General features: G+C 44.4%; 1 protein-coding gene and 1 long non-coding RNA gene across 8 annotated transcripts in view; both read left to right on the top strand.

Moving 5' to 3' along the window:
- Positions 1-22,905, top strand: part of LOC136399856 (uncharacterized) — a 194,104-nt gene that overhangs the window by 21,150 nt on the left and 150,049 nt on the right. The window lies entirely within an intron of this gene.
- On the top strand, positions 4,477-18,430 carry MED18 (mediator complex subunit 18). Of its 7 annotated transcripts, none has more exons than XM_066372077.1 (3): positions 4,477-4,709; positions 5,495-5,636; positions 17,524-18,430. In XM_066372077.1, the coding sequence occupies exons 2-3, from the start codon at positions 5,564-5,566 to the stop codon at positions 18,075-18,077; spliced, it is 627 nt and encodes a 208-aa protein (XP_066228174.1). In that variant the 5' UTR covers positions 4,477-4,709; positions 5,495-5,563; the 3' UTR covers positions 18,078-18,430. The 7 variants fall into 7 exon arrangements, with proteins under 7 accessions (XP_066228174.1, XP_066228175.1, XP_066228173.1 ...); XM_066372078.1 differs by having other exon boundaries at positions 4,477-4,632; XM_066372076.1 differs by having other exon boundaries at positions 4,477-4,623.

A 22,905-nucleotide genomic window follows, 5' to 3' on the forward strand; every position in this document is an offset into this window, starting at 1 on the left:
CACCGTGTATACAGCGGAGCAGCCCACGGCCATGCCAGTCGAGATGTGGACGGTACAGAGGAAAGTTCAGTGTGTTCTGTGGCTCGCTAAATTCGAATCCGTGACCAAGGTGCAACGTGAATATCAGCGCGTTTATAACGAAGCGCCACCACATAGGAATAACATTACTTGGTGGGATAAGCAGTTGAAGGAAACCGGCAGTTTGGTGGAGAAACCCCGTTCTGGTAGGCCATCAGTCAGTGATGGGTCTGTAGAGACTATACGGGATAGCTACCTAAGGAGCCCTAAAAAATCTGTGCGTGAGCCCACATCAAACTGCACTGAATAGGTATGAAACTGGGAGAGTTTTTCTTTTATTTGGTGCAGATTTCACATTTCTGTCGTCTTTTGTCGCTTTCCTGTGACTGGTCAAAGTGCACCATGAGGCCCTGGCCAGTTGGCTCAGCGGTAGAGCGTCGGCCTGGCGTGCGGGGGACCCAGGTTCGACTCCCGGCCGGGGCACATAGGAGAAGCGCCCATTTGCTTCTCCACCCCGCCCCCTCCTTCCTCTCTGTCTCTCTCTTCCCCTCCCGCAGCCAAGGCTACATTGGAGCAAAGATGGCCCGGGCGCTGGGGATGGCTCCTTGGCCTCTGCCCCAGGTGCTAGAGTGGCTCTGGTCGTGGCAGAGCGACGCCCCGGAGGGGCAGAGCATCGCCCCCTGGTGGGCAGAGCGTCGCCCCTGGTGGGCGTGCTGGGTGGATCCGGGTCGGGCGCATGCGGGAGTCTGTCTGACTGTCTCTCCCCGTTTCCAGCTTCAGAAAAATACAAAAAAAAAAAAAGTGCACCATGACTTTACAGACACACTGTAGGTGATAAGGGAAGGCCTTTCTAATAAAGATTTGAGCAGAGACCAGAAGGAAGGAATCTCAGACTACCAGCCTCCAGAACTGTAAAAAAATAAATTTCTGTCATTTATAATCCACCAGTTTGTGGTATTTTGTTATATTAGCCTGAGCTAAGACATACACATAAAGAACATACATGATTCCTCCATTCTAAGATGTTTACAATCTATCCAGGGAGGTACAAAATATTTTCAATAAGATAGAATGTATTTGCTGAATTAAAAGTTATAAAATATATTAATAATAATAGCTACCATGTATTGATTGCTTACAGGCCAGGAACTATGCTGTGTTTCATAAACGTCATTTTATTTTTGCAACCTCTGCCTTAGAAAGTTTTTTTAATCTCTATTTTACAAAAAAAGGAAGCTGAGACTCAGAGAAGAAAAGTGAATTGCTCAAGGTTGCACAGCTGGGTAGTGGCAAAGGACAGAGTGAGTCCCATTCTAAGCTCCAGACCTCACATCCTTATCAGAGAAATTTATCACTATAACTTCTAGGCCTTGTCCAAATTTTACCATATTGTTCATCCATTTCCTGTCTATCATTTTTTTAATTTAACCTATTTCACAATGCTAGATTTGAGTAAAATACTATGGTGCCTCAAAGGACTCATAATTCACTGAAGTTCCCGTTCTTTTTTTTTTTTTTTTTTTTTTTGAGAGAGAGAGAGAAAGATTGAAAGAGAAACAGACAGACAGACAGGCAGGCAGGCAGGAGGGAGGGAGATGAGAAGCATCAATTCTTCGATGTGGGACCTCAGCATCCCAGGCCAATGCTCTATCCACTGTGCCACCACCTGGTCAGGCTGAAGTTTCCATTCTGAAGTTAGTGTCTGTATAGAAAAAGAGAGCCCAGCAATTTTACAGCCTCTTCCAATCATTAATTGCACCATTAGGAGTTCATCACTCTGTCTAATACTGTGAACCACCAGGCTGATTAGGAGGCACACCCTAAGCCCTGGTATATGCAGAGTCGCATGCAAGATCCAGGTCTTAGCTATCTTCTCTTCCTACTTATACTCTTCCAGGATGATCTCATTCTCACACCTTCAGCTACCATCTATGAAGCCCTGACTATGAAATCTCTATCTCTAGCCCAGCTCTCGCTCCTCTGAACTCCAGCTTGCCACTGCCACTTCGGTGTCCCATAAACACCTCATGCTTAATGTTATCTACATGTGAACTCATCTTTCTTGCCTCACCTACACTGCAATGTTTTCTAGCACAGAAAAAGGCACTACCATGGCCACCCAAGATAAAAATCTAGGCATTTGTGACTCCTCCCTATCTTTATCTCTGGTTACTCACTCTCTTTTATATTTTAAAATCTGTCTTTCCTTCTGCAGTTATCTCACAGCTGTGCCAAAGCTCCTAACTGCTCGTTCTCCAAGCTGTCCTTCCTGAAGATTTTCTCCACAATGTAACCAGAGTGATTTTTGTGTGTGTGTGAGAGAGAGACAGACAGACAGAAAGGGAGAGAGATGAGAAGCATCAACTCATAGTTGTGGCACCATAGCTGTTCATTGATTGCTTCTCATATGTGCCTTGACTAGGGGGGCTCCAGCTGAACCAGTGACCCCTTGCTCAAGACAGCGACCTTAGGCTCAAGCCAGCAACCGTGGGGCTCATGTCTATGACCCCACACTCAAGCTGGTGACCTCAGGGTTTCAAACCTGGGTCCTCAGTGTCCCAGACCATAGCTCTAGCCACAGTGCCACCACCTGGTCAGGAAAGAGTGATCTTTTTAAAGCTCATATCTGTGCTTTTGGTTGGCCATGCAAAGTCCTTCAGTATCTGGGCCCGACCTCTTCTCCAGAAATTTCTTACCCTTCCCAACTTCAAATTCTGTATCTTAATTCTACTTAATGACCTTTTGTACATGTTCCCATTATCTGGAATTCCTTTTTCTCCTTTCTTTATCTGGCTGACATCTATTGTTCCTTTGGGCATTAATTACCTTTTCTGGTAATCCTTCTCTTATGCCTCTAAGACGGATCAAGTGTCCTGACTGCTTCTGAAGCAGGTGAGCTGTTTATGTCCCATTGAATCAAATCACATGGTACTGTTTCCTTTAATTCTCTGATTGCCACAATTTGCCTATAAACTCTTTCGAGAGCAAAGTCAACAGCTAATAAAATGTCTAAAACATAATAGACTTTCAAGAAATATTCAATTTTAAAAAGTAAGTGAATGGGGCCCTGGCTGGTTTGCTCAGTGGTGAAGCGTCGGCCTGGCGTGCGGGAGTCCTGGGTTCGATTCTAGGCCAGGGCACACAGGAGAGGTGCCCATCTGCTTCTCCATCCCTCCCCCTCTCTTTCCTCTCTGTCTCTCTCTTCCCCTCCCGAAGCCAAGGCTCCACTGGAGCAAAGTTGGCCAGGGCGCTGAGGATGGCTCTGTGGCCTCTGCCTCAGGTGCTGGAATGGCTCTGGTCGCAACAGAGCTACGCCCCAAGATGGGCAGAGCATCACCCCCTGGTGGGCATGCTGGGTGGATCCCAGTCGGGCACATGCGGGAGTCTGTCTGATTGCCTCCCCGTTTCCAACTTCAAAAAAATACAAAAAAAAGTAAGCGAATGGGAAGTAGTATAGGTTATAGTGGGGGAACTAGAGCTAGAAGTGGCAATTTTGTGAAGTAATAAGAGAGGTACACTCTGAAGTCAGTGGCTTAGATCTGTATCTTCACCTCTCCACTCCCTTGCATGTATTTTTAATTTTTTTTTTTTAGACAGAGATTGAGAAGGACAGAGAAACATTGATTTTTTTTTTTATTCCATTTATTCAGCCGTCATTGATTGATTCCTGTTATGTACCCTGAGTTGCTGAGTTGGGATCAAACCCGTAACCTTAGCATGACAGTCCATGCTCTAACCAACAGAACTACCCGCCCAGAGCCCCCTTGCATGCTATTTAAGGTCTCGTTGCCTAACTTTCCCCATCAGTAAAATTACAGTAATAACTGTACTTGGTTCATAGGGCTGCTATAAAGATCAGTTTTACATTTTTGGTATTTTGTTTAAGGTTTCTTTTGTATTAAAAATTTAAAATATTGCATTAAAACATTATTTATCTTGACTACTGAGATTTTTGGTGTTCCCTTAAATTGGTCTGCAGACTGCCTCACTGACTGACTTCTAGTGCCCACTTCGTCCATATCTTATATGCTTGACAGGTAAGCAGGGTTCAGTATTCCTTGTATTTACTTATTTCCCTGTATTTTAAAATTGAAGTAAAATATGCACAGCAAAGTGAACAAATACTACGTATATTGCTGAGCTCCCTAGTTGTTCATAATATTATGCGAAGCAGTAAAGGGGGGTCTTCCAGTTTCACCTTCGGGTACCCAACAAAAAGTGTTTTATAAGAGTCTCCCCTTTTTTCGGCAGCTTCCTGCCCCAAGCTCTCTTTCCCCCCGTCAGTTCCAAGAAATTTCCCAGACAAAAACATCTCCAGGGGTTGTCGAAACTGGAAAAAAATAAATATTTTCCGGGAGGATGGCCCATGACGTAAACTTCTCCTCCCGGCCCCCTCCCGGCCGCCGGTAACGCCCCGAAGAACGCTTCAAAGCAGGCCGCCATCTTTCATAGCAGCATCGCACCTTGCGCATGCGCTTCTGCTTACTGGACTAAGAGAAAGTTTTAATCCCTCTCGGCACCCTTACATTGCGGGACGGAAATGAGAGGTTTGCGCGATTTCGGCTTCTTGCCGGAAGCTAGAAAAGGAAGAGGAAGTATTGCACTGTGCGGAGGGTGTGCCGAGGGCGTGCGAAGGGCTTTAACTTTAGGGTTAGGGGCTACTTGTCTCTCAAAATCTCCGAGGTGCTTGGGTGAATATAACTGCCCACTTTGCGAGAAGAGGCTACAGGGCGCGGGGAGGTGTGTTTCTGGTGTAAGTGGGTACGTGTTCTCGGTGCTGGCTTAGGAGGACCTATACCATCCTGAAAGAACAGCTTCTGCCTGGCTCGCTTTAAAAGGCATCCTGGGAGAGGCGGAAGGCCTAGACTGTTGTATGCTCCAGCCTCTGCCACTATTTGTTGTGTGTCCTTGGGTCCCTATCCGAGTCTCAATATCTTCATCTATAAGTTGAAGGGTGTCCCTTAAGTCACCATTCAGTTCTTTTGAATGTTATCATTTCAGCCACAAAGCCTTGGGGTTTTTAAAATATCATTGGCCCCAGATAATAAGACATTGAATCTCAGAGTGAGAAGTTTGATGACTTCCTCAAGATTGCACAGAAATGCCCTTGCTCAGTTGGTGGTTAGAGTGTCATCCTGACTTGCCAAGGTTGTGGGTTCGATTCTCTGGTCAGGGCACATACAAGAATCAATGAATGCATAAATAAGTGGAAAAATAAATCAATGTTTCCTTCTCTCTAAAATAAAATGTTTTAAAATGTTAGAGGTTTCAGACCTTGAGACTAGAGTATTGTACTATAACTCCATGATCAGGTCTCCATTGTATATCTGTATCATCAGTTCCTGAAATTGGCCTATAGCAGTAACTCAAAAAGTTTTGAATGGATGAATGAATCTTTTGATGTCAAGGCCAATGACAAAAGCATATCTGGTGTCTCCATGACTCTGATATATTAACAAATGTAACTCTTCTCCAGGTGTATCCTGTGTTTTACTCGACTGGGGACTCCTAGTCCAGTCTAAGTTCTTTAACTTAACCAGACACTATGGAGGCACCTCCTGTCACCATGATGCCTGTCACTGGAGGCACTATTAACATGATGGAGTACCTGCTGCAGGGTAAGTAAACGAGGGAGCTTGTTTTCCCCTTTTCTGTTCACCTGTGGAGATGAGAAGCTGTTATACAAAGGCAGCCTACATCATTTCTAACATCCAATAGATAACTTAAAAAAAAAATTTTACTCTTAATCATGGTCACAAATGCATAAAATTAAATTACCATTGTAAACATTTTTTTCTTCTATTCAGTTAGAGGGGAGGCAGAGACAGACTCCCATATGCGCCCCCACCGGATCCACCTGACAAACCCAGTAAAGGGCAGTGCTCTGTCCATCTGGGGCTTTGCTCCGTTGCTCAGCAACCAAGCTCTTCTTAGAGCCTAAGGCGGAGGCCATGGAGTCATCCTCAGCACAGGGGCCAACTTGCTCCAATCAATCCATGGCTGCAGGAGGGGAATAGAAAGAGAGAGACAGAGAAGTGAGAGGGGGAGTGGTGGAGAAGCAGATGGTTACTTCTCCTGTGTGCCCTGACTGAGAATTGAATCTGGGACATCCACATGCCAGGCTGACGCTCTACCACTGAGCCAATGGGCCAGGGCCCACCATCTTAAACATTTTTAAGTAGTGTTGTTATATTCACATTGGTATAGCCAATCTCTAGAACTTTTTCATCTTGCAGAACTGTACCCATTAAACCCGAATTCCCCTTCCTTCTTCCCCCAGCCTTTGGCAACCACCTTTCTACTTTCTGTTTCTGATTTTGACACTTTAGATAGATATCTCACATGAGTGGAATCATACAGTTTTTGTTTTTATGACTGACATTTCACTTAGTATAATGTACTCGAGGTCTATCCATATTTGTAACGTGACAGGATCTCCTTTTTTAAGGCTGAATAATTTTCCATTACTGTATATGTACATACCACATTTCTTTTGTGTGTGTGTGTGTGTGTGTGTGTGTGTGTGTGTGTGACAGAGACAAGAGAAAGAGAGACAGAGAGAGAGACAGATAAGGACAAACAGACCAGAAGGGAGAGAAATGAGAAGAATCAATTCTTCGTTGGGGCTCTTTGTTGCAGCTCCATAGTGATTCATTGAGTGCTTTCTCATACGTACCTTGACTGGAGGGCTACAGCAGAATGTGTGACCCCCTGCTCAAGCCAGGAACCTTGGGCTCATGCTAGCAACCTTGGGCTTCAAGCCAGTGACCCCTGGGCTCAAGTCAGTCACCATGGGGTCATGTCCATGATCCCACACTCAAGCCAGCGACCTCACGCTCAAGCTGGTGAGCCCATGCTCAAGCAAGATGAGCCCGCACTCAAGCCAGCAACCTCAGGGTTTCGAACCTGGGTCGTCCATGTCCCAATCTGATGCTCCATCCACTGCACCACCACCTAGTCAGATCATACCACGTTTCTTTATCAGTTCATCTGCCGATGTACATTTGGGTTGCCTCCACCTCTTGGTTGTTGTGATAATGTTGCATTCAACATGAGTGTACACATATGCCTTTAAGATTCTGCTTTGAATTATTTTGGATATATACCTGAAAGTGGGCTTACTGGATCACATGATAATTCTATGATACTATTATTAGCTTCATCTTACAGATCAGGAGACAAAGGTAAAGTAACTTGCCCAGATGAGAAAACTCAAGACCCAAAAAGGGTAATGATTTCAGAAGGTCATATATTTAGTGGAAGAGTTTAGGCTTTAATTAAGATAATTTATTTAGTAACTTCAGAGGAATGAAACAGGCTATTTTAATTCCTAAGCTGCCCTTCCTTCAGTCTTTTCTCATCTCAGTTAAGTGCCACTGTCATTCACCAGTTGCTCAAGCCAAGCATTCAGGAGTCAATCTCCATTTTTTTACTTTATCCCACATCTAGTTTATCCCTAAGTCCTATTCATTTTATTTCCAAAATATATATTTCTTTAATTAATTAATTAATTAATTATTTTAGCATGCATGCGAGAGAGACAGGGACAGACAAAAAGGAAGAGAGATGAGAAGCATCAACTTGTTGCTGCAGCACTTTAGTTGTTCGTTGATTGCTTTCTCATATGTGCCTTGACTAGGGGCTCCAGCTGAGCCAGTGACCCCTTGCTCAAGCCAGCGACCTTGAGCTTCAAGCCAGTGATTTTTGAGCTCAAGCCAGCGTTCATGAGATGTCTATGTTCCCAGCTCAAGCCAGCAACCCAGAGCTCAAGCCAGTGACCTGAGGGTTTCAAAAAAGTGTCCTCAGCGTCCTAGGTCAACGCTCTATCCTCTGTTCTACCTCCTGGTCAGGCTAAAAAATATATTTTATTTATTTATTTATTTATTTTTGTATTTCTCTGAAGCTGGAAACAGGGAGAGACAGTCAGACAGACTCCCGCATGCGCCCAACCGGGATTCACCTGGCACGCCCACCAGGGGCGACGCTCTGCCCACCAGGGGGCGATGCTCTGACCCTCCGGGGCATCGCTCTGCCGCGACCAGAGCCACTCTAGCACCTGGGGCAGAGGCCAAGGAGCCATCCCCAGCGCCCGGGCCATCTTTGCTCCAATGGAGCCTCCGCTGCAGGAGGGGAAGAGAGAGACAGAGAGGAAGGAGAGGGGGAGAGGTGGAGAAGCAGATGGGCGCTTCTCCTGTGTGCCCTGGCCGGGAATCGAACCCGGGACCCCTGCACGCCAGGCCGACGCTCTACCACTGAGCCAACCAGCCAGGGCTACAAAATATATTTTAAATGTCTTTTCTTCACCTACAGTACCACACTCTGGTTTATCATCCTTTGACTGAACTACTTTAGCATGCTTTTGCCTCTTTGCACTTCTGATCATGTCTCTTCTTTTTTTAAAATTTTTATTTATTGATTTTAGAGAAAGAAAGAGTGGAGCGAGAGAGAAAGAAAGAAACATAGATATGTTGTTTCACTTATTTATGTATTCATTGATTGATTCTTCTATGTGTGTTGACTGGGAATCTAACCTGCAACATTAGCATATTGGGATGACACTGAGCAACTGAGCTTTCTGGCCAGGGCCTGAACAAGTCTCTTCTCATAGAACAGCTAGTCTTCTTTTAAAAAGTTGTTTTACATTTATTTATTTATTTATTTATTTATCTATCTATCTATCTATCTATCTATTTATTTTAGGTGAGAGGAGGGGAAATAGTGAGGCAGACTTCCACATTCACCCAGACCGGGTCCACCCAGCAGCCCCATCTGGGGCCAATGCTCCAATACCAAGCTATTTTTAGTGCCTGAAGCTGATGCACTCCAACGGAGCTAACCTCAGCACCTGGGCCATGCTCAAACCAATGAGTCATTGGCTGCAGGAGGGGTAAGAGGGAGAGAAGAGGGAGAGGGAGGAGGAGAGAAGCTGATTGTCACCTCTCCTATGTGCCCTGACTGGGAATCAAACCCAAGACGTCCATATGCCAGGCCGACTTGCTATCCATTGAGCCACTGTCCAGAGCCGAAACTTGTTTTATTATTAAAAATTCAAACATACCCTGACCAGGCGGTGGTGCAGTGGATAGAGCGTCAGACTGGGATGCGGAAGGACCCAGGTTCAAGACCCCCGAGGTCGCCAGCTTGAGCGCAGGATCATCTGGTTTGAGCAAAAGCTCATCAGCTTGGACCCAAGGTCGCTGGCTCGAGCAAGGGGTTAGTCAGTCTGCTGAAGGCCTGTGGTCAAGGCACGTATGAGAAAGCAATCAATGAACAACTAACGTGTCACAATGAAAAACTGATGATTGATGCTTCTCATCTCTCTCCGTTCCTGTCTGTCTGTCCCTGTCTATCCCTCTCTCTGACTCTCTCTCTGTCTCTGTAAAAAAAAATAATAAAATTCAAACATAGCCTGACCAGGCAGTGGCGCAGTGGATAGAGTATTGGACTGGGATGCAAAGGACGCAGGTTCGAGACTCCGAGGTCACCAGCTTGAGCGCGGGCTCATCTGGTTTGAGCAAAGCTCACCAGCTTGCGCCCAAGGTCACTGGCTCAAGCAAGGGGTCACTCACTCTGCTATAGCCCCTGGGTCAAGGCACATTTGAGAAAGCAATCAATGAACAACTAAGGTGCCGCAACAAAGAATTGATGCTTCTTATCTCTCTCCATTCCTGTCTGTCTGTCCCTATCTGTCCCTCTCTCTGACTCTCTCTGTCTTTGTCACAAAAAAAAAAAAAAAAATTCAAACATAAAGAGAGTAGCCTGACCAGTGGTAAAGAGGATAAAGCATCAACCTGGAATGCTAGGTTGCCATTTCAAAATCCTGGACTTGTCTGGTCAGGGCACGTAGGGAAAGCAACCATGAGTTGTTGCTTCCTGCTCCGGCCCCCTTCCACCCTCACCCCTTTCTCTCTCTCTTATTTCTCTAAAAAAATCATTAAAATTAAAAAAAAAAAGAAAATATAAACTAATATAGTGACCACTCCATTTCCATCATCTAGATTTCAGTTTTATCATTTTGCCATATTTGCTTCATTTTCTTTTGCTTTTTAAATTTTTTAAAATTTATTTTATTTTTAAGATTGTATTTATTGATTTTAGACAGGGGAGAGAGAAAGTGAGAGGACAGGGGTGAAGAGTGGGAAGCATCAGCTTGTAGTTGCTTCTTGTATGTGCCTTGACTAGGAAAGCCCGGGGTTTTGAACCAGCGACCTTACCATTTCAGGTCAATTCTTTATCCACTGTACCACCACAGTTCAAGCATTTTTTTTTTTTTTTTTTTTCATTTTTAGAGAGAAAAGAGGGGGAGGAGCAGGAAGTATCAACTCCCATATGTGCCTTGACTGGTCAAGCCCAGGGTTTCAAACTGGTGACCTTAGCATTACAGGTCAACACTTTATCACTGCATCACCATAGGCTACACTGTTTTTTCTTTTTTTTTAAAGAAAACTTTAAGCAGTTAGAGGAAAAGTGGAAGAGAAGATGGGATCAGAGAAGGGAAAGAGATTAGTGAAATTATATAAACATAACATAGCATTATAGAGAATAGGACAGCAAATCCTGAAGGGAAGGGGGAAGGCATTGGGGGGAGGGGGCCAAGGGGAACACGGGGATGGGGGATGATATATTCGGTGGGACACTTGAATCTATGTAAACACAAGTTAAAATTTTAAAAAAATTAAAAAATAAAGATGGGAAAGAATGTGGATGATGCTGGAAGGTCCTGGCGCACCGTGCCATCTGCATATGGGGAAGTGTCTAAGGAAGAACACACAGGAATAAACGTTGCAGTAAATCTTAAAAAGAAAAAAGAAAAGAAAAGAAAATTTTAGACCTCCTAACATGTTACCCCTGGGCACTTCAGTATACATCTCAAAAAAACAAGGATGTATTTCTTTTTCTTTTTTTTTAAAGATATTTATTTATTTATTTACTTACTTACAGAGACAGAGAGAGGGATAGATAGGGACAGACAGACAGGAACGGAGAGAGATGAGAAGCATCAATCATCAGTTTTTTGTTGCGACACCTTAGTTGTTCATTGATTGCTTTCTCATATGTGCCTTGACCGCGGGCCTTCAGCAGACCAAGTAACCCCTTGCTCGAGCCAGCCACCTCGAGTCCAAGCTGGTGAGCTTTTGTTCAACCAGATGAGCCACCACTCAAGCTGGTGACCTCAGGGTCTTGAACTTGGGTCCTCCACATCTCAGTCCGACGATCTATCCACTGCGCCACCGCTTGGTCAGGCTAAGATGTATTTCTTCATAACCAAATTACCATTGTTATTATCTAAAAAAAATTAATAATATATTTTTAGTATCATCTAATATCTAGTCCATATTAAAAAGTTTCCAGCTAATTGTGCCAAAGATGTGTTTTGTAACCAAGATACAATCAAGTGTCTTGCATTACATTGGATAATTGTGTCTCTTAAATCTCTCTTAATCTGGACCAGTCTACCCTCGCCCCCACTTTTTTTCCTCATGACCATATCTTGTTGAAGAGTCCATACCAGTTTTTCTGGAATAATTTTTTTTTTTTTTTTTTTTTTTTACAGAGACAGAGAGAGAGTCAGAGACAGGGATAGATAGGGACAGACAGACAGGAACTGAGAGAGATGAGAAGCATCAATCATCAGTTTTTCGTTGTGACACCTTAGTTGTTCATTGATTGCTTTCTCATATGTATGTGCCTTGACCATAGGCCTTCAGCAGACTGAGTAACCCCTTGCTCAAGCCAGCGACCTTGGGTCCAAGCTGATGAGCCTTGCTCAAACCAGATGATCCTGCGCTCAAGCTGGCGACCTCGGGGTCTTGAACCTGGGTCCTCCGCATCCCAGTTTGACACTCTATCCGCTGCGCCACCACCTGGTCAGGCTGGAATGATTTTTTAAAATGTAAATGTAGTCATGTTCTTCTCTTTTGTGTGGAGAATAAAGTGTGAAACTAATCGCTGCCCAATAACTTTAGAATAAAACACAGCCTCTCGCATGGACTGTGTGTTAGGCCTGTGTTTGGCCTGTGCCGCATCCTCATTTCAGTACCATATTCCATCTCACGGCACTTCAGCCACACTGCCATTCTTTCATTTCCTTGGATTCCCCAGCCCTTTTTTCTGCCTCTGTGCCTTTGCATTTGATGATCCTTCTGTCTCAATACTTTTTTCCAGCTTTTCAAATAATCATCTCAATTTTGTCCTTCCAGTCTCAGCTCAGTTGTCATTTTCTTTTTTCTTTTTTTTTTTCAGAGACAAGAGAGAGTCAGAGAGAGGGATAGACAGGGACAGACAGACAGGAACGGAGAGATGAGAAACATCAATCATTAGTTTTTCATTGCGCATTGCAACACCTTAGTTGTTCATTGATTGCTTTCTCATATGTGCCTTGACTGCGGGCCTTCAGCAGACTGAGTAACCCCTTGCTCGAGCCAGCGACCTTGGGTCCAAGCTGGTGAGCTTTTTGCTCAAACCAGATGAGCTCGTGCTCAAGCTGGTGACCTCGGAGTCTTGAACCTGGGTCCTCCGCATCCCAGTCCAACGCTCTATCCACTGCGCCACCACCTGGTCAGGCTCAGTTGTCATTTTCTTAGAGAGACCTTCTTTGACTACTCTAACCCCTAAGAGAGGTCTCCTCGTATCCACCCCCACCAGTTGTTCTCTATCTTATCTCTCTTATTATTTTTTGTTTCTGTTTATTTGTTTACTTATTTATTTTTTATTTCCTCCACTAAACTATAGTCTCTGTGAAGGCAGGGTCCCCTACTTCTTCATATAGTGTCTGGCACAGCATTCAGTAAGTATATGTTACATGAGCTAAAAGCTCATGAAATGTTTGCAGAATGAACAGACACTTTTCTGACACTGTCCTGAATGTAAGACACAATGTATTGTATATAGGACCCATTCCCTGCTCCCATGTTCTCCTCTCCTATGATTACTGGGACCTGATCTGTGGCTTTTCCTTCAGCGCTACCCATTTCCAAAAATTTATTCAAGTGAGTCTTACTATAACTAGTTCCCATAGTTACATTAGTATAGCTTTCTTTTCTTCAACAGATTTATTCAATAAATATTTAATATGTCCCTAGAATTGGAGTATTAGCAGTCGAGGAAGAAAGATAACTAAAAATCAATATATTTAAGGATGACTGAAAAATAGAGGCGATAGTGCTAAAGAAAAATAAAGCAGGGCCTGACTCGGCAGTGGCACAATGGATAGAGCATCAGACCGGGATGTGGAAGACCCACGTTTGAAACCCCAAAGTCATTGGCTTCAGCATGGGGTTGCTGGCTTGAATGTGGAATTATAGACATGACCCCATGGTTGCTGGCTTGAGCCCAAAGGTCACTGGCCTGAGCCCAAGGTCGCTGGCTTGAGCAAGGGATAACTCGGTCTGCTGTAGCCCCTGCTCAAGGCACATATGAGAAGGCAATCAATGAACAACTAAGGTGCAGCCACAAAGAAATGATGCTTCTCATCTCTCTCCCTTCCTGTCTCTCTGTCCCTATCTCTGACTCTCTCTCTGTCTTTGTCAAAAATAAAAAAGAAAAAGAAAAAGCAGGGAAATGGAAAGAGATTTGAGGTAAATATGCTATTTTCTTTTTTTTCCCGATTTTTATTTATTGATTTTTAGAGAGGGGGAGAGAGAAATGGGGACGAAGCAGGAAGCATTAACTTGTAGTAGTTGCTTCCTGTATGTGCATTGACCAGGCAGGCCCAGGGTTTCAAACCAGTGACCTCACCATTCTAGGTTGACACTTTATCCACTGCATCACCACAGGGCAGGCAAAATACGCTATTTTCTTTGGGTGATTAGAAAGATCTCTCTGATAATATGACACAAGCAAAGACCTAAAGAAAGTGACCGGGTGAGACATGCAGATATCTGAGAGAAAAACATTCTAAGCATAGGGACTAAGGGAAGAGCCTATGAAGAGAAATACTTTGTTAAATATGTGGCATTTCCAGGAAATAGCAGGAAGATCCCTGTGGCTGCAGAGAGAGTAATGTAGGGGGAATAGTGGAAGGAAATTACGTTGGACAGGTAGCAAAGACAATATATAGGTCCATATAGATGATGGTAAAGATTTTGGGATTTATTCTGAGTGGCATGGAAGCCATTGGAGGGTTCTTGGCAGAGGTTTGTCATTATCTATCTGCCTTTTATTCTAAAGAGACATCTTGGTTATGGAGAAGAGAAGAAAGCAAAAGTAGAAGCAGGGTATTGTAAAATCAGGCAAGAAATGGAGGAGACTTGGACTAAGTGGAAGAGATTGAGGGAGTGAGAAGTGGTTGGATTCTGCATATATTTTAAAAATTTGGATTGGATGTAGGATGTGGGAGAAAGAAAGGAGTCAAGATGATCTGTGGCTTTTGGCTTGGGCAACTGGAAGCAGAGTTGCCCTTTACGTTGGGGAAGGCTGAAGGGGATTAAGATCGTGGAGGAAAAATCAGCAATTTCATATTGAACATATTAAGATGAAGAGCCTGACCTGTGGTGGCGCAGTGGATAAAGCATAGATCTGGGCCTGACCAGGCGGTGGCGCAGTGGATAGAGCGTCGGACTGGGATGCAGAGGACCCAGGTTTGAGACCCCAAGGTCGCCAGCTTGAGCACGGGCTCATCTGGTTTGAGCAAAAGCCCACCAGCTTGAACCCAAGGTCGCTAGCTCCAGCAAGGGGTTACTCGGTCTGCTGAAGGCCCGCGGTCAAGGCACATATGAGAAAGCAATCAATGAACAACTAAGGTGTTGCAACGCGCAACAAAAAACTGATGATTGATGCTTCTCATCTCTTCATTCCTGTCTGTCTGTCCCTGTCTATCCCTCTCTCTGACTCTCTCTCTGTCTCTTTAAAAACAAAAACAAAAACAAAAAAAGCATAGACCTAGAACACTGAGGTCACTGGTTCAAAGCCCTGGGCTTGCCTGGTCAAGGCACATATGGGAGTTGATGCTTCCTGCTCTTCCCCTGCTTCTCTCTCTTCTCTCTAAACTGAATAAATAAAATCTTTAAAAAAATAAAAGAGATGAAGATGTCTATTAGGCATCTAAGTGAAGAAGTTGGGTACATAATTGGACATATGAGTCTGTAGTTCATGAGATATAAATGTGGAGTCCTCAGGCATAACTGATATTTAAAGCCACAGGACTGAGTCCTAGGATCCTCCAATATTTAGGGAAAATCTTTAAGGAAGACTCAGCAAAGAAGACTTAAAATGAATGGTCAGCCCTGGCTGGATAGCTCAGTTGGTTAAGAGCGTCATATCGAAGCACAGAGGTTGCCTGTTTGATCCCCAGTCAGGGCACATACAGGAACAGATTAATGTTCCAGTCTGTCTCTCTCTCTCTTTCTTTCCTCCTGCTTCTGTTACTAAAATCAATAAATTTTTAAAAATTAAGAATAAAATGGTCAGTGAGTTAGGTGAGGAACGAGGAGAGTGTTGTGTACCAGAGGCTAAGGGAAGAAGAGATTGAGAAATGGGTATGATCTGTAACAACTATGTCAAGTGTTGCCAGGAGGATAAATAAGATGAGAACAGAGATTGGTATATTTCTGTGAAGCAGTTCCTTCTCCTTTTTTTTTTTTTTTTTTTTTTTTTTGGTATTTTTCCGAAGTTAGAAGCGGGGAGGCAGTCAGATAGACTCCCGCATGTGCTCCACCTGGATCCACCCGGCATGTTCACCAGGGGATGATGCTCTGCCCATCTGGGGCGTTGCTCTGTTGCGGCCGAAGCCATTCTAGCACCTGAGGTGGAGGCCATGGAGCTGTCCTCAGCACCCAGGCCAACTTTGCTCCAATGTAGCTTTGGCTGTAGGAGGAGAAGAGAGAGACAGAGAGAAGAGAGAGGGGGAAGGGTGGAGAAGCAGATGGGTACTTCTCCTATGTGCCCTGACTGGGAATTGAACCTGGGACTTCCACATGCCAGGCCGATGCTCTACCACTGAGTCAGCAGCCAGGGCCAGTTCCTTCTCTTTACTTAAATATATTACATAAAAAAGGAAACATATTTCTTCTATAAATGGAAACTTTTGCTATTGGAAATAGAATATAATTATGAAAATAAAGGACAACAAAAGAGTAGTATTAAAAAAAAAAGAGTAGCCTGATCTGTGGTGGCGCAGTGGATAAAACGTCAACCTGGAAATGTTGAGGTTGCTGGTTCAAAACCCTGGGCTTGCCTGGTCAAGGCACATATGGGAGTTGATATTTCCTGCTCCTCCCTCACCTCTCTCTTTCTCTCTTTCTCTCCTCTCTCTAAAATGAATAAATAAAATCTAAAAAAGAAAAAAAAGAATAGTATTGCATTCTAAATAGATACTTGTGCCTGTTAAAAAATCTGAGCCCCTGGCCCTGGCCGGTTGACTCAGCGGTAGAGTGTCGGCCTGGCGTGCAGGAGTCCCGAGTTTGATTCCCAGCCAGAGCACACAGGAGAAGCGCCCATCTGCTTCTCCACCCCTCCCCCTCTCCTTCCTCTCTGTCTTTCTCTTCCCCTCCCACAGCCGAGGCTCCATTGGAGCAAAGATGGCCCAGGCACTGAGGATGGCTCTGTGGCCTCTGCCTCAGGCGCTAGAATGGCTCTGGATGCAACAGAGCGACGCCCCAGAGGGGCAGAGCATTGCCCCCGGTGGGCATGCCGGGTGGATTCTGGTCGGGCGCATGCGGGAGTCTGTCTGACTGCCTCCCCATTTCCAGCTTCGGAAAAATGAAAAAAATTAAAAATCAATAAATATTTAAAAAATAAAAATAAAAATAAATAAAAATCTGAGCCCCAAGCCTGCTGGAGATTAACATTGTTAGAGAAGGCCTGAAGACTTCTTAGTACCAACTGACCTGTGGTAGCCACAGTGGATAAAGCATTGACCGGGAACACTGAGGTTGCTGATTCAAAACCCTGGTCTTGCCTGGTCGAGGCACATAAGGGAGTTGATGCTTCCTGCTCCTCTTTCTTTCTCTCTCTCCTCTCTAAAAATGAGAAAAAGGGATTAACTTTCTTATAATGTTATACAATATTGTGGCAGTATGACCCCTCTCATATACTACACTACATGTATGCTTTATAAAACACTTCACTTAAATGTCTGGTTCAGCCTAACCAGGTGGTGGCGCAGTGGATAGAGCATTGGACTGGCATGTGGAGGACCCAGGTTTGAGATCCCAAGGTCGCCAGCTTGAGCGCGGGCTCATCTGGTTTGAGCAAAGCTCACCAGCTTGAGCCCAAGGTCTCTGGCTCGAGCAAGGGGTCACTCGGTCTGCTGAAGGCCCACACTCAAGGCACATATGAGAAATCAATCAATGAACAACTAAGGAGCCGCAGTGAAGAATTAATGTTTCTCATCTCTCTCCCTTCCTGTCTGTCTGTCCCTATCTGTCCCTGTCTCTGACTCTCTCTGTCTCTGCCACACACACACACACAAATAAGTGTTTGGTTCACTTAAGTTTTTTCAAACTTTTATTAATTGCATTACCCAGAATGGAAGATGGGACTCAACAGTGCTTTTTCCTTCTCCAGGAAGCGTTTTAGATCACAGCCTGGAGAGCCTTATCCATCGCCTTCGTGGTTTGTGTGACAACATGGAACCTGAGACTTTCCTTGACCATGAGATGGTGTTCCTCCTTAAAGGCCAGCAGGCCAGTCCATTTGTTCTGAGGGCCCGACGCTCCATGGATAGGGCGGGGGCACCCTGGCATCTACGCTACCTGGGACAGCCTGAAGTGGGAGACAAGAACCGCCATGCCCTAGTGCGAAACTGCGTGGACATTGCAACATCCGAGAACCTCACTGACTTCCTGATGGAAATGGGCTTCCGCATGGACCATGAGTTTGTAGCCAAGGGACACTTGTTCCGTAAGGGCATCATGAAGATTATGGTGTACAAGATCTTCCGTCTCCTGGTGCCGGGGAACACAGACAGCACTGAGGCCTTGTCACTCTCCTATCTAGTGGAACTAAGTGTTGTTGCACCAGCTGGGCAGGACATGGTGTCTGATGACATGAGGAACTTTGCAGAGCAGCTGAAACCTCTAGTTCACCTAGAGAAAATAGACCCCAAACGGCTCATGTGACTAAGACAGTCCGTCCGCCATTGGGGCCTGTCTTCGCCTGTTACAAAGAAGACATGATAAATGCCCGACTGCCAGCCTGGCACTCTTCCCTCAGGAAGGAGGACGGTGAAAAGTTAATTGGTTCTTTTTCCTCATGTGGCTAGTTCCCCTTTTACGACAGCTTTTCTAAATTAAAGGCTCAGAAAAACATGGAGAATCTTCATAATCCTTCTGCCTAAAGAGGGAAAATGGAGATAAATTAGCTTCTGGGAAGAAAAATCTCTTAATTGTTTTGTCATTTGTGTATGAGGTTTTTAAAATAAGGCTGAGCTCATATTGTGTGATAATAAAGACTGTGAAGGGAAATGTCTGTATTTCTGACTCTACCCCATTACTGTGCTACTTTGGAATTAATTCATTACCGATTGGAGGAAAAAAAATGACAGTTTTTAGTTTTAATTTCAGTAGAGATGATACTTTTTACCTCATAAAAGTAGCATGTTTGTTATTGAAAAAAATTTAAATACAAAAATAAGAAAAATAACTTGTAATCCTATTAAAAGAGATGTGTTTCTATTTTGGTATAGATCCTTGTGGTCTATTTTTGTAAACTTCTGTATATCAGAAATACTTATAAAAATATTCTGTATATACTGGTTTATACCTATTTTTATTATTAACATCTTTCTAGGACATTAGACTATAGTATCCTTCTAAAAAATTAAAAACTCATTTATTGAGTTTTTATATGTCAGCGCTATCCAAAGTGCTTTAGGTAATGTTAATTAATCTTTTTTTTTTTTTTTTTCAGAGACAGAGAATCAAAGAGAGGGATAGACAGGGACAGAGAGATGAGAAGCATCAATCATTAGTTTTTTTTCATTGTGCGTTGCAACACCTTAGTTGTTCATTGATTGCTTTCTCATATGTGCCTTGACCACGGGCCTTCAGCAGACCTAGTAACCCCTTGCTGGAGCCAGTGACCTTGGCTCCAAGCTGGTGAGCTTTTGTACAAACCAGATGAGCCAGCGCTCAAGCTCGTGAGCTCGGGGTCTCGAACCTGGGTCCTCTGCATCCCAGTCCGACGCTCTATCCACTGCGCCACCGCCTGGTCAGGTTAATGTTAATTAATCTTTACAACAGACCCATATTCTTATTATTTTTTAAATGTGTAATTAAAATTTTTTTTGTTGTTTATCAATTTTAGGGAGAGAGAGAAAAAAACCGTGGATTTTTTTTTTTTTCGGAGACAGAGAGAGGGATAGATAGGGACAGACAGGAACAGAGAGAGATGAGAAGCATCAATCATCACTTTTTCGTTGTGACACCTTAGTTGTTCATTGATTGCTTTCTCATATGTGCCTTGACCGCAGGCCTTCAGTCGACCGAGTAACATCTTGCTTGAGCCAGCGACCTTGGGTCTAAGCTGGTGAGCTTTTTGCTCAAGCCAGATGAGCCTGTGCTCAAGCTGGCGACCTCGGGGTCTGGAACCTGGGTCTTCCGCTTCCCAGTTCAACGCTCTATCTATTGCGCCACCGCCTGGTCAGGCGAAAAACCGTGGATTTGTTGTTTCACTTATCTATGCATTCACTGGTTGAGTCTCAGATATTCCCTGACCGAGGATCGGACCCACAACCTTGGCATATCGTGATGACGCTCTAACCAACTTAACTACCATGCCAGGGAAACTGAAGTGCAAAGAGATTAATTATCTTTCCTTGAGCTATACAGATACTAATTAGCAGAGCTGGTATTTAAATATTGAGAATTCTAATTGCTATCTGTATCTCACCATATGGGTTTTTCCATAACTTAATTGATTCTGCTACTTTGGGATTTTCAATTTGATCTCAATTTTTTGCTTTTCTCAACAATCCTCCAATGCTAGTGCTTTTAATTAAATCTTTGTTGACATCTATGATTATTCTTTCGAATAAGTACTAGGGAACAGCTGAGTCAAAGGGTATGCATTTTTTGCACTATTTTAAGACTTCTGCCATGCATTGCCAAATGCCTTCCAAAAATGTCCCAGTTTTCACTCCTACCAGCTGTAAGTGAGGTTTCCAACACAACTGTGAAAACTGGGTGCGACCAAAAAATCTTTTTTCCATTTGATGATAAATGGTAACTAGTTTTTTTTGTTGTTGTTTTGTGGGGTTTTTTTTGGTATTTTTTCTGAAGCTAGAAACGGGGAGAGACAGACAGACTCCCGCATGCACCCGACCGGGATCCACCCGGCACGCCCACCAGGGGTGACGCTCTGCCCACCAGGGGGCGATGCTCTGCCCCTCCGGGGCGTCGCTCTGCTGTGACCAGAGCCACTCTAGCGCCCGGGGCAGAGGCCAAGGAGCCATCCCCGGCGCCCGAGCCATCTTTGCTCCAATGGAGCCTTGGCTGCGGGAGGGGAAGAGAGAGACAGAGAGGAAGGAGGGGAGGGGGTGGAGAAGCAAATGGGCGCTTCTCCTATGTGCCCTGGCCGGGAATCGAACCCGGGTCCCCCCGCACGCCAGGCCGACGCTCTACCGCTGAGCCAACCGGCCAGGGCCAAATGGTAACTAGTTTTAATTTTCAAAGTATTCAATTGTGCGATTTAAATTTTTATGTTTGTTAGACATTTTTTCTTATATAAATTTTCTTTTTTAATGGATTTTTTTTGAGAAAGAAAGAGAAACATGGATTTGTTGTTCCACTTACTTATGCACTTACTAGTTGATTTTTTTATGTGCCCTGACCAGGAATTGAACCCACAACCTGGTATATTGAGATGATGCTCTAACCAACATTAGCTACCCGGGGCCAGCGCCTCTTCTTCTTATTATTATTTTTTTTTAGTGAGAGAGAGGGACAGACAGGAAGGAAGAGAGATAAAAAGCATCAACTCATAGTTGTGGCATTTTAGTTGTTCTTTGATTGCTTTCTCATATGTGCCTTGACGGGGCGGGGCAGGGTGACTCCAGCTTAGCCAGTTACCCCTTGCTCAAGCCAGTGACCATGAGGTCGTGTCTATGATCCCATGCTCAAGCCAGCTACCCCACTTTCAAGCTGGTGAGTTGCACTCAGGCCCATGACCTTGGGGTTTCAAACCTGGGTCCTCAACATCTCAGGTCGGCACTCTATTCACTGTGCCACCACCTGGTCAGACTCTTATTTTTTAAAATTAACATTGCTTTTGTAATATGCTAACTTCCAACTCACATATGCTTTCATATTAACAGTGATATTAACACTTAATAGTCTTAACTCTGTGGCAGGTGCTTTATTTATTTATTTATTTATTTGAACCACCAAAGACCCAGAGATTTGGAACTCCCAGGTTCATTCTTCTTCTTCTTCTTCTTTTTTTTTTTTTTTTTTTCGTGGCAGAGAGAGTCAGAGAGAGGGAGAGATAGGGACAGACAGACAGGAAGGGAGAGAGATGAGAAACATCAATTCTTCGTTGCGGTTCCTTAGTTGTTCATTGATTTCTCATATGTGCCTTGACCGGGGGGCTACAGCAGACCGGGTGACCCCTTGCTCGAGCCAGCAACCTTGGGCTCAAGGTTGAGTCCTGCTTGAGTCCTGCTCAAACCAGATGAGCCTGATCTGAAGCTGGCGACCTTGGGGTCTCGAAACTGGGTCCTCCACATCCCAGTCCAATGCTCTATCCACTGTGCCACCACCTGGTCAGGTTGTGGCAGGTGCTTTAAATGTTTTAACTCATATACTTCCTACAACCACCATGTGCAGTAGATGTTATTACTACCACATTATAGGTGAGAGTGAGACAGAGAGGTTACCCAAATTTTCTACTTCCTTTTTTTAAAAATTAAATTTATTTGGTGAACTTGGTTAATAAAATTACTTCCATTCTTCAAAGTCAGAACTATTGAGTGGTGGAGGTGAATTTCAACTCAGGCAGCCTAGCTCCAGAATCCAGGCACATAGCCACAGTACATCTGACATGCTTTCCTTGTTCAGTCACTTCATAGAACCTTATACTGCCTTCACCTCTATTATCATAAAAAATGCTAAAATAAGCTAATTTGTAAATTGATGGGACTATTCCTCTGAGTCATATAGCTATGGACATGTTTCAACTTTTGCCAGATATTGCCAGATTACTTTTGAGAATGGCTGTACTATTTACATTCCTATCGCCAGTGCACAAGAACTCATAAGCTTTGGTGTTAGCCATCTTTCTAATTTTTGACAGTTTGATGAATGAAAAGTAGTAGCTCTTGTTTGTTCTTGTTGTTGGTTTTTTATTGAAGTACTATTGACATACAATATGATGTTGGTTTCAGGTATACATCATGATTCAACATTTCTATACATTGTGCAATAATCATCACCATAGGTCTAGTTACTCTGTAATTGTTCAGTGTTAATATTATTGACTAGGCCCTGGCCGGCTGGCTCAGCGGTAGAGCGTCGGCCTGGCATGCGGGGGAACCTGGTTCGATTCCTGGCCAGGGCACATAGGAGAAGCGCCCATTTGCTTCTCCACCCCCACCCCCTCCTTTCTCTCTGTCTCTCTCTTCCCCTCCCGCAGCCAAGGCTCCATTGGAGCAAAGATGGCCCCGGGCGCTGGGGATGGCTCCTTGGCCTCTACCCCAGGCGCTAGAGTGGCTCTGGTAGCGACAGAGCTTGGCCTCTACCCCAGGCGCTAGAGTAGCTCTGGTCGCGGCAGAACGACGCCCTGGAGGGGCAGAGCATCGCCCCCTGGTGGGCAGAGCATCGCCCCTGGTGGGCGTGCCGGGTGGATCCCGGTTGGGTGCATGCGGGAGTCTGTCTGACTGTCTCTCCTTGTTTCCAGCTTCAGAAAAATACAAAATATATATATATATATTATTGACTATATTGCCCATAC

The sequence above is a fragment of the Saccopteryx leptura genome, chromosome 3 (genome assembly GCF_036850995.1).
Source record: "Saccopteryx leptura isolate mSacLep1 chromosome 3, mSacLep1_pri_phased_curated, whole genome shotgun sequence".
NCBI lineage: Eukaryota > Metazoa > Chordata > Mammalia > Chiroptera > Emballonuridae > Saccopteryx > Saccopteryx leptura.

What these genes read in the sequence shown, in the direction of transcription:
- MED18 (XM_066372077.1), top strand. Translation starts at nt 5,564, where the DNA reads ATGGAGGCACCTCCTGTCACCATGATGCCTGTCACTGGAGGCACTATT. An exon ending in GATGGAGTACCTGCTGCAGG is followed by an intron (nt 5,637 to 17,523) that starts GTAAGTAAACGA and finishes TTCCTTCTCCAG; the next exon opens with GAAGCGTTTTAGATCACAGC.